We start from the raw sequence: 16,983 nt of genomic DNA, 5'->3' as shown, positions 1-16,983 counted from the left end.
TGAGAGACACAAATGCATATAAAAGTGGAATCAAAGAAAGCAGAAAAATTGAAATCTTTCGCGGGGGAGGGGGGCACTGCCCCCTTAAAATAGGCTAGTGGTAAAGGAGCCTGTCTTGAGACTCCTTGGGGAGAAGAATCTGCTTCAGCAATTCTTCCAAATCATTATCACCATAACCCCCTTGTAGCAGGGCATCAGTGTCTATGTACAGTAGCAAATGGTGACTATTAATGTCTTCGACCCTGTCGTGGATAAAAATACTCTCCTTTAAATTTCACTTACAAAAATAGGAGCAATATTCAAACAATGATTGTCTTTTTTTCTATTTATTTTATATAAAAACATAAACAGCTCAGGCGATTTTTTTGTTCTTGTGCAGGCTTTATATGAAGAATTGTTCTCTATCAGCCGTATTTATATATATATATTTATATATTATATATAACTTAATGATTGGTCCACAAAGTAGATCTGTGCGTTTCTCTAGTGCTTTTATACAAAAAGAAAAACAATATTATTATCAAAATATTCATTTAATGGCTTTACTTCATACATAAATACATGTTTAGATAACACAGGAGCGGTGATTGTTCAGTCACTTTGGAAATGACTTTTGTTTTTCTTTTGGGGGGGGCTCTGTATACACAGGAGTGGTGGGTTACTCAGCGCTACAAATACGCTACTCGGCGTCCTTTGTTTTTAACTCTTTGTTTATACCTTTTCCCCAGGACCGCTGCCAAGTATTTCTTGACAGCCATTTGTTTCCGGTAGCGGCTGTAGCTGTCTGTGAAGATGCCATCCGAGTGCCGTTTGGAGAGCGGTTCCGAGTCGTCCTCCAGGCCGCTGGCACCGCTGCAAAGCAAAGGACAGTTGCAACATCCGGAGCCACTCCCCTGTCCTGCCTGCACTTTGGAGGCCTTCCCCGCTTTGCATTTTGGCTCTGGTGGCCCCCGGGCTGCTTTAACCTTTCCAGATTCTGATGATGATTTGTCACTTAGGGAAAAGCTGTATTTGTTTTGTTTATTTTTCCAAAGCTGTTCGATTTGGGGCGGGCGGGGGGGGGGGAGGGGGGATGAAGCAACTAAAGCAACGTGTAGACATCAGAGAGGCAGAACGAAACAAGAATCTATCTAAACACGCGGTGAGGTTGAAATCTGATCATAATATACGCCGACAGTCAGGAGACAATATATTCATGCCATGAATTATTCATTGTGAAAATGAAATCTATTTCCCCATGGGCTTTATTAAAATGTTACCTTCTGCCGAAATTATCTTCATTACACTGGGCTTGCCGCGTGCCAGGATGTCTGACTTTAAACGCGTTTTGTTTAAGCCCCGCTACACTGTGGTGTGGTGAATTCTATTCTTTACAGTGGAGAGCTCTCTTAAAATACCCAGATCTCCACTTACGAGGGATCTCTTGTTGCGATTCTTCCCACCGGCTATCGCCTGAATCTCTGGGCTACTGAATCATTGGGCTACTGGACTTTCTTTACAATGACCAGATTTTGATCATCAACTAGCCATCTGGGTTTTTCACTGCACCTTTCACTTGGAGTCAGAGAATGAGATCGAGCAAAAACCCTCGTGGATTTTGACATTTTCAAGAGGGGTGTGTTGCTTAGTGCGCGAAACACCAACCACACAGCGAGCGTAACAAATATACACCGGTGATACATTACACGTGGTTTAATAGAAAGATGGTTTCGCCTTAAGTGAAATAAACAACGAATACAAATCTTACCCCACCCGTTTGGCCATCAAAGAATGTAGGTATTTCCTAGCGGATAGCTGACCCAGAACTCTCCTGTAGGCTTTGTTAAATATCCCATCGGCGTGCCTAAGTAGGAAACAAAGATTAAACACAGAAAGAAAGATCAGTGTCCGAGCCTGGGGACCGGACCTCAGCAGCCCCTCACTCCAAGGCGGGATGGCGGAAGGAAGCCCCTGGCTGGCAGGTGGCTTCTATTTACCCTGGGTGCAGAGGGCGGCCTCCGCCTGAGGACCCCCAGGGACAGCAGGGCCCTCCCAGCCACCCGGCTCATCTCCTGAGCGCAGCGCTCGCCTGGCGCGTCTGGTGTGTTTCACGGCGTGCCATCACTGGCCCTTCCGCGGGCAGCCTGCTTCCCTCCCCCTCCCCCGCCTGCCGGGAGGTAAGGGACGCTCTTAATCTGCTCGAGCCTTTATTCGGGCGGCAGGGCACAGAGGGAGAGATCTGGGGCGGCTTTTTTGAATGGGATGGACAGGGATCGTTTTGCTCCAGCTCAAGTCATGCGCCCCACCAAGGGCATCCCATAATCACCTCTTTTCCGGTGGGTAGTACAGGGTGTACATGTCGTCTATCATGGATGAAGGGTTCGCTATGCCAAGGGGGTCGTTGTCAAAGGCGAAATCCTGCAGCGTGTTTCCATCCTCGTCATAAACTTCATCTTCCAGCCTAGCCCGGAAAGCAAAGGGCAAGAATTCAGACGCCTCCTGAAAAATCCTACACATAGGAGTATTTGATCACTGTTATTAAGGGCTACTCCTCTGCCAGGGATCTAGTGGGTTTTAACATGGGCACTTCCGAGGCTGGACTGAAGGCCCTGCTAGAGGAGCCCACAGACAAGATTACACCTACCCCTCTACCCCCCGCCCCTTCACTTCATTCCCCCGCCTCCGCATCAGTATAGGGCCAGGCGCGAGAGAAATACACAAGCAAACCAACCTGCTGCGAGGCTGGGGCCAGAAACAAGTCCAGGGGCTGCCAAGTAAGCAGCTGATCACTACCCACCTCTCCCAGCACGAATCCTGATCGCTTTCCAAACTACATACCCAGGCGCATGGGAGGGGGGCTATAAGTTAAGCGAGAGAAAAACAGCACTTCCCATTGAAAGACACCAGCTTTCTCTAGTCCCCCACCCACCCCGCCTCCAGGCCCCCCAAGAGATCAGAAACTCTGCCGTTAGCAAAAGACTGCTCCTCCTTTCTCACACCAAGTGGGATCGGGGTGGGGCTTGTGTTTGTTTGTGTTTTTCGTTGAATGGTGTCTCTGTCCTTGAAGATCGCTTGAGTTTTGTTTTCCCCCTCTCTCTCTCTGCGGCAAGATGTAGGTCACTGAGCGTTTCAGGCAGCTATTTTTGTCTCCGAGCTCTGGCAAGGAGATTAATAATAGATGCGTGTAAAGTGTTTCGCTCTTGCTAATTCAGGCGCTTCAATGAACCGAGCCCGGTCCACTCAAACCAATGGCCCTTCTCACCCCACCTAACGCCCTCTGGAAGGACTGGCCATTTATACGGGGACGGCTCCCCCCAGCTCTGGCATCCGGGGGCCCTGCGGCGAGGCTGACCTGAATCCCAAAGCCCCGGGTAACGCTTTGCTTCGTTTAAGACCATTCCGGAGCGTGTGCTGCCCCGCACCCAAGGGCAAGCTCCGACCGTTCACATGAGCTCCAGAGTGAGTTTCGCAGTTCAGATGTTGCACGCACATTAGTGCTGAACCACGAGCGTGTCCCCTGTGGGACTTAATGGGCGGAATAAATAGAGCTGCATAATTTTCCGAGGGAGCTAAGATGGGTGGATAGGAAAGCTCCCCCATTCTTCTGTTGTAAGAAGCGCTGCTCGTTAAGGGAAGCCAGATTTACAGCAGGCTAGAGCCAGAAGTTGATTGATTGCCGCTGTGTAAAGCTTCACTCCCTGCTATAAAGTGCTGGGAAGTCGTCCTTTGTTATATAGGTTTGGCCTGGGGGCTGCCCCTACACTCGGCTCGATAGGTGAAGCTAGTTCTGAAATCCTGGCAGCTCTGCTCCGGTGTCTTAACAATCCTGCTCCGAATCTGGTGAGCGCGAGAGCGTCTTACGGAATCCTGAACCGATCTCAGGAAGAGTGAGCCGGATCACACTCTGCCCAGCCCTGAGTACTACAGTAGCCCCCCTCTCCCATCCAGCGAACTTCTAAAAAAAGAGCTGGAAAATAGTACTTAAAGTACTTTAACCAATATCACAGGGTGGGGACAGATTCTACCCTGCTATGATACAGGAACTTAATTCTGGAACATATCTAGATCTATATTAGAGAGAGAATATAGAGAGCTATTATATGTGTTGTAAAACTAAGTTTTATCTATATCTACACATATTCCTTAATAGCTGGTAAACCCTTCTGCCAGAAATGTGTCATTAAAATATTTTTCTAACTGTATGCTTCAAAATGCTTTCATCTAGGTACTGTCTATTCTGGAAGTACCTGTCAACTCCTTTTTCGCAGGTTATCGCCACTCAAGTTAGGCTCAGAGGTGGCCGGAAATATATATATTATGTGTTATTGCACTGTAGTTCATATAGAAAAATGGATCCACTAAAAGGCTAATCAGCTTTTTTCTATAAGGCTTACGCTGGCTTCTGAGAACCATGCTTCATTCAGGACCCCAGTTAACAGAAATCGAATACTTTCACCAAGACCAAAGTCAGAGCTATTCCCTATTATTTAGGAGAAAAGGGGATAAGAGTAAGGCACTCGTGTGTAGGAAATAATACAGCGCAAGATCCTTCTGGCTAAGAAGCCCTGATGGAAGAAAGGGGCCAGTCCATTAAACCCTCCATCTCCTGGCGAACATAAGAATCTATTCTAGTTTCCCTGCCACAGGAACTAAATTGGACTTTTAATCAAGCAGCCTCAGTCCCCAGTCTCTTTTCCCCGCTCTCCAAGAGGGTAGATGGAGTCGGTAAATAGGAGGCGGCGGGGTTTTGCTCTTTAGTTTTTCTTTCTGGGTGCTTTTCATTGCTCGGAAGAGCGTTACTCCGTTCGCAAGAGAGGGAGAGTAAAAGCTATCAGACACACACAGAATCTGGGAGACAACTACCTGCCAGTGCTCTCTGCTCTCTATTACCAAGATGCAAGGACATAACTGACGGGGACAGCCAGGGATGCGAGTCTTGCAGGGACTGGGAAGAGGGAGGGATAAAGAAGGCACCTACCTTAGCGCAGGGTATTGAAATCCAGCAGCAGGTGAGCAGTAGACGCTGCAGTGCATTATTATCCCATAGACCAGTAGCGCTAGGATCGCTTTGCTACACATTGCCACTCTGTGTATCAGGGAAGAAAGAAACAGCAGCTGTCAAAATGCTTCCCTCACGCTCCCTTTCCCCTCTAGCTTTGCCACGAGCAAAATCTAACCAGTTAGAAATCAAGTCTTAAGTGTGCTCGATGTAACAACAACAAAACGTGTGCGCGATTTGTGTGGAGCCGCGTCTTCAATTACAACCAGACACAACCCCCACTTCCCAGCACACAGGCGCGCGCGCGCACACACACACACAAAGTGCCTGGGCTAAGGAAACCCGATCTCTCCAGTTAAAGCTGCTGAGATGCCTGAGATACATTTTCCTTACCATCAAACTCTTAACACCCGGCACTAAGAGCGTTTGGCTGCGCAATTAAAGGGTAGATTTAAAACAAAAACAAAAAAAAAACTGTCTCCCAAGTTGCAGCCGAAATAGTTAAACCTCTGGTGGTATCGCCTCTCTGACGAGCAAAGCAGCCGAAGGCAGAAGAGCTGCAGTTACTTGTCTGCTGGCTTAAGGGGATCCGCTCCAAAAAGTTTGTAGGTAGCAGGCAGCACGGATCTGGAGTGGAGTCTGTCAGGGAAGGGAGAGCAAGAAAGAGGGAGGAAGGGAAGGAGACAGAAGGGAGAAAGAGAGAAGGGAACACAAGACCGGGGAAGAGAAAGCCAGGGAGGGAGAGAGAAGACGGGAAGCAGAAGCAGGCTGTTCTGGAGCTGCTGGCAGTGAGATGTTCTCTTCCCCAGATCTTTTCCTTCACTGAGATGCTTCTCGCTTCGGCTGCAGCTTTCTCCTTCTTCTTTCTCTGTGCCTCCAAAGTTGACCAGCCTTCCGCAGCTCGATTTTTTAATGCAATTAGCAACAAAATCTTTGCAACCCCCCTGCTTTATCAAGAGCCCTCTTTGTAAACATCGGTCTGCATGTTACCTTTAAGGGCGGCAGTATTGTTTGTTGCACTGTTGTGGCGTTCGGATTTTTATTCAGGAATCAAATGAGGTTTTTTTTTTTCAGTCACGTAATAATCGGGTATCAGAAAAGACGTCATCACCCCAATTCCTCAAGGAACATAACAATTCTGTGTCGTCCTCGCGGATGATCTGATCGAGAGTCATAAGCTTCTCATAAACACTTTAACTCACACTTTTTTTTCTTTTCTTTTCTTTTCTTTTTTTTCTTTTTTCTTTTTTTTCTTTTTTTTTTTTTACGCAGAGGTCTAGAAGATTTGATGCTTGTCAAGTTCTCTCTGACTCAAGTTGTGGGGAGGGATAAGAAGCTGCTGAGGAAATTTTAGGCTTTTTACAGACCCCATCCTCAAGGGTGGTCTCAGCAGCCGAACCACAGAGCAGATCTGTTTGAAAGGATGAGCTCTGATGTGATAACTTCTACATAAATTCGTTTGGCAAAGCCCAGGATTCTAATGTGGTGCATATGTTCCCTTCAACGGGGCAATTAAATAAAGAAATACGTTATTGTTGTTACTGTTGTTGTTATTGTTATAAAGGCTGTTTGAAGTCTTGGAGGCTTCTCAGTAATTTTCTAATTAGAGTTTGTAATTGACAGTTGCTGGCTGGTGGGTGGACTGATTAGCTGAAGGCTCCCAGTGTGGAGCTGTCCAAACTCTGCGGTGCTGAACCTGGGAAATGTGGCAACCAAAAGACTGACTTGGAATAACATTTTCACCATTTGTTTTTTTATACAGCGCTCCCAGATGGGTAGAGGAACATTAGCAATGCCATAATTCAGCCTGTACCGTCATGATATCTCACAATCACTGTAGCAACAAAATATTTACAGCAAGCTATAGCCCCTTCTACGCGTGTCATTATATTTTTCTATGCGCGGGATTGGAAAACATCCCTTACTATTTGCGAAACCACGCCACAGGGTCCGAGACTGTCCTTTGTTTGATGATATCGCATATTAATTTCGGCCGCAAGCATCCCCATTAGAGGACTGAAATGATTAAAAATTCGCAAGCCCTGATTCACTTGTCACTGACAAGAACGGAGCGCAGTACATGTTACTTTGCAGGTCTAATTTTCACTGTCTGTCCCTTTTCCTTCCTGTCTTGTGTCTGCGATTTGAGCTCCTGGCAGGGCAGCAGAGGCAGACTGGAAAAGAGAGAGGATTTCCATTAAAAGTTCATTTGCTGAGGGACTCTTAAGGGAATCCGTCCGTTGGGAGGTCTCAATCCACCGATATTATTTTACTGAAAATGACGTGGAGGCATGGAAGCGCTGTGGGAAGACCACCGTCTGGCTTCCAACCCTCTTGATATTTCGACGATCTTCTTGCTCCCCCTCTACGGTAGAAATTCAGATTCATTTCCGAGAATTACCCAAAGAAATACAGACTGCAGGAGCCATTACAGTACATTTTAATTATTTGGCTCATCAGCAGAGAATTCAGGAAGCAGCAATAATTTAGTCCTCCTGTTTCCTATTTCAATGGTTTTGGTGAAACATGTTTAAATGAGCTATTTGAGCTCAAATCGATTTCTCAAAAACATACAATTACAATCCTATTATGATCATTAAAGATTTCTTTTTTTTCCCCGGGGTTTCAGGAACTATAACTTGAATGAAGTATTCCCTTAAAAATGATAAGCTGTGCGATTACGGAAAGGCTTAATATATAATACAACATTTGAAAACACAATTATTTTATAAACACTGTGTTAAATACTGAAATAGTCCTTTGGCATTCGGCAAATAATTAAAAAATCTAAAACTTAAATGACCAAATAATACTATAAGAGTCAATGGGTGGGTGTTTTTTCCTAAGGGGAAAGAATAGCTACTTATTCTGATGATTAGGGGTTGCCTTGATAATGTTGGGGTGAACCTATTAAAACTTCTAATCTTGCTTCTCCAATGAATTCCAAACTGTGTTTGGATATAGAGAAATACCGGAATACGTCTAAGACTCTCTGGTAAAGGACACTCAGTGTAAGCAGAGGGTGCCATCTTGTGGGGACTTTGTTGTCTTTATGACCTATTAAAGAAAAAAAATATTTGGGGCCAAATCCTGAAGCTCTTGTTCAGGCTTGCTCAGTACGTATTCAGGTAAAAAACACAAAGGCCAGAAGAGTTTTGCCTGAACAAAAGCCTAGTGAGGGCTTCGAGGTTTGATTTACAGCGAATATATTTATGCATCAACTCCCTTTAATTTATTCTTGCCCTCCAGATCCCTCAGCAGCTTGGAACAGATGTCATATTATTAAATTAACCTGCCAGGGAAATGTTTCCTCATTATCCCCTCCCACCTCAAATGTGGAATTTTTCTCCAAAATTACCCAGGCCCCAAGTCGAGGATGGCAAGATCCAGGCTTGGGCTAATAACAGCTTTTCTAGCACAGGAATGTCATGGCTTTAAGCCTGGTATCTTTCATCCTTGAGAGAGAGAACAACGAGCTCTATAGGGTTGGGAAAGGAAGATTTCCCCTGTTCCAAAGTGACAAGAATCCACTATATTAGACTTTAAAGATATTTTAGGTGATTTTCTATTGATACATATTCAATTGTTTTTCCTCCCTCTGACTCTGCAGTGGTAAGCAGGGTAACTAAAGCATCTACCTATCCAGAGAGAGGGATACAAGAAATAGTCCAAATGAAAAAAATTAAACTTTTGAACATTTTATTTTTTCCCTGTAATCTATATGGTGTATCCGGAATAAACCTTAGCATGCTGTGGTAAAAAGGTTTATGGACACTCATTTAAGGTGAGCTGCAAAACTCACAAATGTCTTTGCCACTCCTGAGAAATCCAATGATCCCAAATTCATGCCAATAAATACCTGTATAGCACACTGCTCCATCATGCATTCCATACATGTCATGCACATAATGTACATACGTTACATTAGCAGTCTAGGTTGAAACAACAATAAAGTTTGACTTTGGCCTGCTAAAGAAAGTAAATTCCAAGCTAACTCTGTAATTTGAAAGGAGTTTAAGATTCACAATACTTGATCTTAGGTATCACATATAAAGCAACATCTGCACACAAACAGGTGAGCTAAGATTTTGGTGGCAGAATTTTCTTCACCTTCCTCCTATCACCTGAAATTAGTCATTTTAATTTACCTGAATGCATCCTTTGTTTTTTCAAAATATTTCACAAAGTACATTTTTAAATTTCCATAGATATTTTAGTGGAGTTACAGATCCTCCAGCCTGACACAATATGAATGTACTAACACTCTGAGGTGGATGGCTCTAAGGTTGTGGTGGTGGTGTCAGAGATTTTCATTCAAGCATGCATATTTCATACTTGTCTACATATGTTGGCTGATGCTTGAAGGGAAAATCTATTAATTTTTCAAGCCCTTTTTTTTTTTTTTGGATCTAAAGGCACAGGACTTTATGACAACATCAGAAGCAAGCCTTGTTATCAGTCTACAAGCCAGGAAGAAATCATATGCATCTATGCAGCCCCAGCCTTTCTCAGCAAGCCTACCCTTTGCTATGTTTTCAACAGAAACTTGGACTACAGTTTCCTCTGGTTGCAGGAGCCTCTGGTTTCTCCATAAAATACAACCAGTAAGCTTAAAATACAAAAGAATTAATTCTTTTCTCACAAAAAAAATCACCTGTGACAAAAGCACAAATTCTCCAGGAGGGTTGATCCAATACCATGTCTTTTATCAAACCTAATGCATCACACACTATTGTATCAATGTCAAAACAAGTAGCTTAAAGGCATTCTGTACATTCTGAGTAAAGCGCCTCCTTCCAGTTTTGAATCTCATCTGCATAGTGATAAACCACAACAATTCCTCTCTCACCCCAACTCATCATGAACAAATCTCAGTCTTTTAACCATAGCTCCATTCCCCTTTTCAGGCCTCCATGGGAAATAGATCTCCACTATTCTAGTTAGCACCCTCTTGCACAGTTTGCACTAAAGTTCATAATATCTGATCTGCTACAAAAGGTTTCATCTCTCCTACTTAACTGTCCTTAGGAGAACCAGGCCAAATGATTCAGACAAGCATACAAAGGACAAACCAAAGAAGAGTTATTCGAGGCATAAAACTTTATTACTAAAACTCCCAAGCAAATAAAGGGTAAAATAGCACGTTCTGGACTAACAAAAATATGTACTGTGCCCTTTGTCCCGATATCAGGGATTGCTCACCATCACCACCAAAGTCCAGTGGCTGGCGTGGCCATGCCTCCTGGGGCAGCTCCTGGCGGCGTGCCCACCTGCCAGCAGGAGCCTGTAATGCGGGCGGCCCCTAGGCACAGAAGCAGAGGGGGTCTCAGTGTGCTGCACCAGCTCCCTCCTGCCCAATCAGAGCTGCGGGGGTGGGGCTTGCAGGTGCCAGCAGTGGGCAGAGAGCCCTCTGCCCCTCCCCCCCTGACCTGACCTGACCCTAGGAGCCAGAGGGACCTGCTGGCTCTTAGGGTCTCTGCGCGCTGCCAGCGCCTGCAAGCCCCACTCCGCAGCTCTGGCAGCTCCTATTGGAGCTTTTCCCAGCCAATGGGAGCCATGGAGCTTGCGCCTGTGGCGGGCGCAGCACCTGGAGAGTCTGGAGACCCCCCCGCCCTTGCCACTCTGACCCTAGGAGCCAGAGATCTCCCAGCAGAGCTGGTGAGTGCAGCCAGGGAAGAGGGCAGGGCGTGATGCAGTGAGTGTCTGGGAGGTCTGTGATGGGGTGCTGGGCTGTGAGGGTGTGGAGGGCACTGGGAAGTGGGGGAGGTTTGTGTGTCTTGGGGTGCTAGGCAGTGGGGGCCTGTTGGGGGGTGCTCGACAGTGGGGAAGATCTGTGTGTGTCAGGTCACTGGGCAGTGGGGATCTGTGTGGGGCATTGTTTAATTGTGGTGGTGGGGCTGTGGGGAAGGGCACTGGAAGGGAGGGAACGAGGAGAAATCTGTGTGTTTTGGGAAACTAGCGAGTGGGGGGGTTCTGTGTGGGGTGCTGGGTGGAGCTGTGGGTGGGGGGGCGCTGGGTGGGGGAGTGATGTGCACAGCACTGTGCATTTGTGGTGGAAATGTGGGGAGGTTGTGGGGAGGCTCTCGGCATAGTGGGTTCAGGGGGTGCAAGGCAGGGGAGCTATGTGGCTCTCTTCTCTCCCCCCCCCCCCCCACTCGTCCAATGTGTCCTGAAATTTCCCTCTTGCGATCTGGTCACCCCATTTACAGGTGACTTTTGACATTGTTCCCCCGCCATCTATCAACACAGCCAGATTCTATTAGCTGGAAGGGGGGGAAAGGGAAAGGAGGGCAATGAATCGTACCCCTCCTCACCAGCATTTTGAACATGGAACGTTGATCACATCGGGACGGTCGGGACCCACACATCTCCTTGTAGTTTGTTCATTTGGCTGTGTACAAACTCAAGTACATGTGAATAAGTCAAAATGCCTGGCTGTAGTTGCTAAGGAACTGCAAAGAGATCCCAGAAATGAACAAAGTTAAGTGTTGTTTTCATGATTGAAATCTTTCAAAGGCATTGGACTTCATTTACTCGTGATGTTTTACCATTTTCCCATGTTTTTTTGCCACAGATGCATTGACGTGATCGGAGCTATGCACAAACTTCCAGTATCCTGATCTGAATGATCTCCCATTTGCCCTTTTGTTGAGTCATGCTGTTAAGCTCATTGAAATAGTAGCCATATAATAAAAGTATTAATTTTAGATAAACCAATCTGGTAGAAAATCAATCCTCAAATGTCACTGTCTAGAGGTTTAAAGCATAAAAGAACAAAGTCTTCATTTAAATCTGGATGGCTGGATGAGACTATAGAGACGATTACACCGAAGTCACATAGCGTAATGCTTATTAAACTTCATGAAATATTCATATATGATGAGGACAACGGAGTGGTTTGTGTATATTGCCGAGATGCCAGAGCTTCAGGAGAATTTTCAACAGGAAGAATGTGGAATGATGTATGGAAGTTGGATTTCTTAAAGCGTCATCCGTCAAGTAAGTCTCATATAGATGGTGTAACAAGACTTAGAAACAAAAACCTTTCCTTATGGAGCGGATTGCTTAGCATGATTCTTGAAAGTCCAGCTGAAAAGCAGAGGAGGCAAATTAATCTTGAACACAAACGCTCAAACCCAGAAGAAATCAAGGTACTTATTGACAGTGTGTTTTTGGCTATTAAAATGAACAGCTCAGTGCTTTCTGTTCAGGATATTAATGACATATGGAAAAGTATGTGCGCATACCAGCGAGCTGGAGAAGTAAAAATTATGCTTTTGAATTTCTTGAAATTATCAACTACATTGTCCAAAATGACCTCATGCATGAAATAGCGTAGGCAATGTTTCATACTTTAGCTGTTGATGAAAGCACTGATATATCCATTAACAGATACTTGATACTCTACTTTAAATATAGATCCATAAATTCTGCAGACTATAAAACTTTGTCTGGTAGACGATTACAATTGCAAGAATGTGATGCTTTTTCAATAGTGTCTGCAATCAAAGAGTTTTATAAAAAACACCAACTTGATCAAATGAAAATGGTGATCACATCTGATGGTGTCTCCATGATGTTGGGCAAACTCAACGGTGTGGCAGCTCAGCTGAAATTTGATATTCCACACTTAGTCCAGCAACATTGCGCTGCACACCGGGAAGACTCGGGGATTTCCGATACATGGAAAGAGGTCAAGCTGATAAGAGACATCGAAACCTTAATGAGAACTGTCTACACGGTCTTCTGTCAGTCATCCACGAGCAAATGCAAATTTCAGGAACTAGTGGATGCTTCTGAATGTGAGTCAGTGGCTTTCAGCCAATGAAGTGCGCTGGTTATCTAGGCACTTTGCACTTTGAGCAATTATTCGCAACTATAATCCTTTCTGGAATATTTTGAGCAAGACAAAGATACTGATCCAGTTTCTAAATACTGCCACAAAAAGCTGAATACCATGGAATACCGAATAACATTAGAAGTTTTGAATGATGTTTTGTCAGAGCTGGTTTCACTATCCAAGCTGCACCAGAAACGGGGCCTTACACCTCTTGAAGCATTTCACCTTGCCTGAGGTAAACTGAACAATATCGGAAGACAGTACCTTGGAGATTCAGTCTTATGGAGTGACAAAGTTAAGGTTCTCTTAGATATGAGCTCTCAAGAAAATAATGAAATTGATACCAGTTCCATAATAACTTTCATAAACATCTTGTGTGCACATTTTGCAGACAGATTTCCAGAGAATGAAGTCTAGGAGTGGTCTGCTTTTGATTGTGCAGCAATAATTAAGTGTGATTTCAATTTTGGAATTCATCAGGTCAAATCCCTATGTTCAAAATACAAAGACTTTCTTGTTGAAGAGATTGTTATAGTCAGTCAGTACAATGACTTCAAGTTTGCAGTAGCCGAAAGAATCAAAAGCCAATTCGTTTTAAGTTCCCGGATATGGTGACATTTGCTCACCAGAACGAACAGTTTCAGGATCTTGCAAAGTTGATGGATATTGGAGGAACATTCCTAGCATCAAGTGCAGACTGAGAGCATGGCTTTAGCTTAATGAACACTCTAAAAAACAAACTATGGAATCGTTTACAAGTAGATCATTTGGACATGCTGATGTGTATTAAGAGTTACCAGCTGGATGGAGGCCTGATAGATCTGGACAGAGTTTATATTGAATGGGCATATGAAAAAGATAGCAGGGAAAAACAGTAAGGTTAGTTTAGCAGTCTTTGACATTTTGATCAATAAGGAAATTAAAATGCATTTGTAATTACATATCTTATTCTTGGCTGATAATCAGTTATTGATTTTTTTAGGAAAATTTTAAATTTAAAACACAAACTGTTGTTTTTCTTTTTTTACTTATGATGTCTCTATCTGAAAACCCATATAAAATGACACAAATTGCAAATTAAAACTTTTTAAATGTATAAGCATTTTACTCGCTTGGGCGCATTTGCCTCATGGCACACAAATTTGAACTGTGTTTCAAAAATTTGCACAGAAGAAATTTTTTGTGCACACGGCCTATCAAAAATAACAGGGAACATTGGTACAGTGGGCCCATTTCTGCTGCTCTTAGTTATTCGGGATTAAACATAGGTGTAATTGCACTGAAGGCAATGGGACAGATCTTTTCTTCAGACAACTACTCTATGTCTCTCTTTCCTCTTCAGTCTCCTCCTGCCCAGAGGTAGGTTCACATTCCACAAAGGAAGTCCCAGATGATTGGAAAAAGGAAAATATAGTGCCCATATTTTAAAAAGGGAAGAAAGAGAACCCGGGAAACTACAGGCTGGTCAGCCTCACTTCAGTCCCCGGCAAAATCATGGAGCAGGTCCTCAAGGAATCCATTTTGAAGCAGTTGGAGGAGAGGAAGATGATCAGGAACAGTAAACATGGATTCACCACGGGCAAGTCATGCCTGACCAACCTGATTGCCTTCTATGATGAGATAACTGGCTCTGTGGATATGGGGAAAGCAGTGGATGTGATATATCTTGACTTTAGCAAAGCTTTTAATACGGTCTCCCACAATATTCTTGTCAGCAAGTTAAAGAGGTATAGATTGGATGAATGGACTATAAGGTGGATAGACAGCTGGCTAGATTGTCAGGCTCAACAGGTAGTGATCAACAGCTCGATGTCTAGTTGGCAACCATTATCAAGCGGAGTGCCCCAGGGGTCGGTCCTGCGGCCAGTTTTGTTCAACATCTTTATTAATAATCTGGATGATGGGATGAATTGTACCCTCAGCAAGTTTGCAGATGACACTAAGCTGGGGGGAGCGGTAGATACGCTGTAGAGTAGGGATAGGGGCCAGAGTGACCTAGACAAATTGGAAGATTGGGCCAAAAAAATCTGTTGAGATTCAACAAGGACAAGTGCAGAGTCCTGCACTTAGGAAGGAAGAATCCCACGTACTGCTACAGGCTGGGGACTGACTAGTTAAGCAGCAGTTCTGCAGAAAAGGACTACAGTGGACAAGAAGCTGGATATGAGTCAGCAGTGTGCCCTTGTTGCCAAGAAGGCCAATGGCATATTGGGCTGTATTAGTAGGAGCATTGCCAGCAGATCAAGGGAAGTGATTATTCCCCTCTATTCAGCACTGATGGGGCCACACCTGGAGTATTGCGTCCAGTTTTGGTCCCCCATTACAGAAGGGATGTGGACAAATTGGAGAAAGTCCAGCGGAGGGAAACGAAAATGGTTAGGGGGCTAGGGCACATAACTTACAAGGAGAGGCTGAGGGAACTGGGGTTATTTAGTCTGCAGAAGAGAAGAGTGAGGGGGGATTTGATAGCAGTCTTCAACTACCTGAAAGGGGGTTCCAAAGAGGATAGAGCTAGGCTGTTCTGAGTGGTGGCAGATGACAGAACAAGGAATAATTGTCTCAAGTTGCAGTGGGGGAGGTTTAGGTTGGATATTAGGATATTAAGGTGGTGAAGCACTGGAATGGGTTTCCTAGGGAGGTGGTGGAATCTCCATCATTAGAGGTTTTTAAGGCCCAGTTTGACAAAGCCCTGGCTGGGATGATTTAGTTGGTCCTGCTTTGAGCAGGGGATTGGACTAGATGACCTCCTGAGGTCTCTTCCAACCCTAATATTCTATTATTCTAAAAGAGAGGGAAGGGTTTGGTTTTTTTCTTGACATTTTTCTGACAATTGAACTTTGTCTGATTTTTTACATTTGGAAGGAGGGGAATAGACTCAGAGAAAAAATAAATTATGGAAAATCACATTCAGCAGTATCTCAGGCCAATCCAAAGGTGTTTCATGCATAAAGACTTACAACTCATTTCTTCATCCCTAAGATCAGACATTATGAACTTCGATACACGCTGCCCAGCAGAACACTAACAATCTATTAGTGTCCATATCCATTTCCTATGGAGCTGAGAATACAAAGAATCTATGCACAGGTCTAATAAGGCATCCTTAGTTGTGGCAGTGCCTTTCTCCTGTGTTAACCCTTTTCTCTATCTTATCCTAAGTATCTTTAGAAAGATTACTCTCCGTTGTGGGGCTTATATGTCAATGCAGCCATCTGGGTACCTGATGATTTTTCTCTTTCTTTTCCTACTATTCATGTACATAATGTGTAACGATATGTATTTGTCATAGGCACCGACTCTGTGGGCGCTCTGGGGCTCCGCACCCACCAGCAGCCAAGCTCCCCTCATCCCCCGCCCCACCACCTTCTCCTCCCCTGAGCATGCCATGTCCCCGTTCCTCCGCCTACCTCCCAGCACTTCCCGCCTGGCCGCTGCCAAACAGCTGTTTGGAGACAGCCTCTTGGAGGCATTCGCATGCTCTGGGATGAGGGGGAGGAGCGGGAACGTGGCACACTCAGGGGAGGAGGTGGGGAAGAGGTGGGGCCGGGGCGGGGATTTGGAGAAGGAGTTGGAATATTGGCAGGGAGGGGGCGGAGTTGGGGTAGGGACTTTGAGGAAGGGGTGGGGCCTCATGGAAGGGGTGGGTGGAGGCAGGGCCGGGGGCAGAGAGGGAGTCAAGCACACACAGGAAAGAGGGGAAGCTGGTGCCTATGGCATTTATTATGTGTATTTGTAAGAGGTTTCTATAGGTTTTGTACAAACAAAAGGCCAAAGACTGAAATTTCCAGCAGTATAAGACATCCAGGGCAACACTGATGGAGGTCCTGCAGATGAGTGGAGCAATGAGAAGTTTAATAATTATCTTTAATGTGCACTAACAGCTATCAGACCTAAAATAGATCCTAAATAATGATCCGTTACCTTAGACGTGATCCTATAGGGAGCTGAGCGCTTCCCTTGGAGTGCTGAGTGTCATCAACCATAACCTGCAAGGATACTGAAAGACAAAAGATGGGCAGAGAAAAGCTTTTACTGAACTGCATTTCCATTCCAAGAGCTTCAGAACATACATCAGGTAAGAATACGGAGAATCTGCCCATAACAACAAGGTCTGGCAATACTAAATCATGTCACTTCTTTTCAGTGGACTTCCATTTGTCCTGCA

The 16,983-nt window shown here is 44.8% G+C and overlaps 1 protein-coding gene across 4 annotated transcripts; it reads right to left on the bottom strand.

Annotated features, from left to right (window-relative positions):
- Nucleotides 1–514: 514 nt before the first annotated feature.
- On the bottom strand, nt 515–16,757 carry ADCYAP1 (adenylate cyclase activating polypeptide 1). Of its 4 annotated transcripts, none has more exons than XM_073331447.2 (5): nt 16,740–16,757; nt 4,958–5,065; nt 2,306–2,488; nt 1,748–1,843; nt 515–852 (listed from the first exon to the last, which is right to left on the bottom strand). In XM_073331447.2, the coding sequence occupies exons 2-5, from the start codon at nt 5,056–5,058 to the stop codon at nt 669–671; spliced, it is 564 nt and encodes a 187-aa protein (XP_073187548.1). In that variant the 5' UTR covers nt 5,059–5,065; nt 16,740–16,757; the 3' UTR covers nt 515–668. The 4 variants fall into 4 exon arrangements, with proteins under 4 accessions (XP_073187548.1, XP_073187547.1, XP_073187545.1 ...); XM_073331446.2 differs by lacking the exon at nt 16,740–16,757 and adding an exon at nt 5,969–6,105; XM_073331444.2 differs by lacking the exon at nt 16,740–16,757 and adding an exon at nt 5,372–5,950.
- Nucleotides 16,758–16,983: the final 226 nt, after the last annotated feature.

This window comes from Lepidochelys kempii, chromosome 2 (assembly GCF_965140285.1).
Source record: "Lepidochelys kempii isolate rLepKem1 chromosome 2, rLepKem1.hap1, whole genome shotgun sequence".
Taxonomy (NCBI): Eukaryota; Metazoa; Chordata; order Testudines; family Cheloniidae; genus Lepidochelys; species Lepidochelys kempii.
Note: the sequence above shows the minus strand (reverse complement) of the source record. Positions and strands in the feature narration are given on the sequence as shown.

Excerpts from the sequence above, each read along its gene's own strand:
- ADCYAP1 (XM_073331447.2), bottom strand. The coding sequence starts at position 5,058 with ATGTGTAGCAAAGCGATCCTAGCGCTACTGGTCTATGGGATAATAATG. Across the intron at positions 2,489-4,957 it reads TTTCAATACCCTGCGCTAAG|GATTTTTCAGGAGGCGTCTG; the intron begins GTAGGTGCCTTC and ends TCCTATGTGTAG. Across the intron at positions 1,844-2,305 it reads TACTACCCACCGGAAAAGAG|GCACGCCGATGGGATATTTA; the intron begins GTGATTATGGGA and ends TTTCCTACTTAG.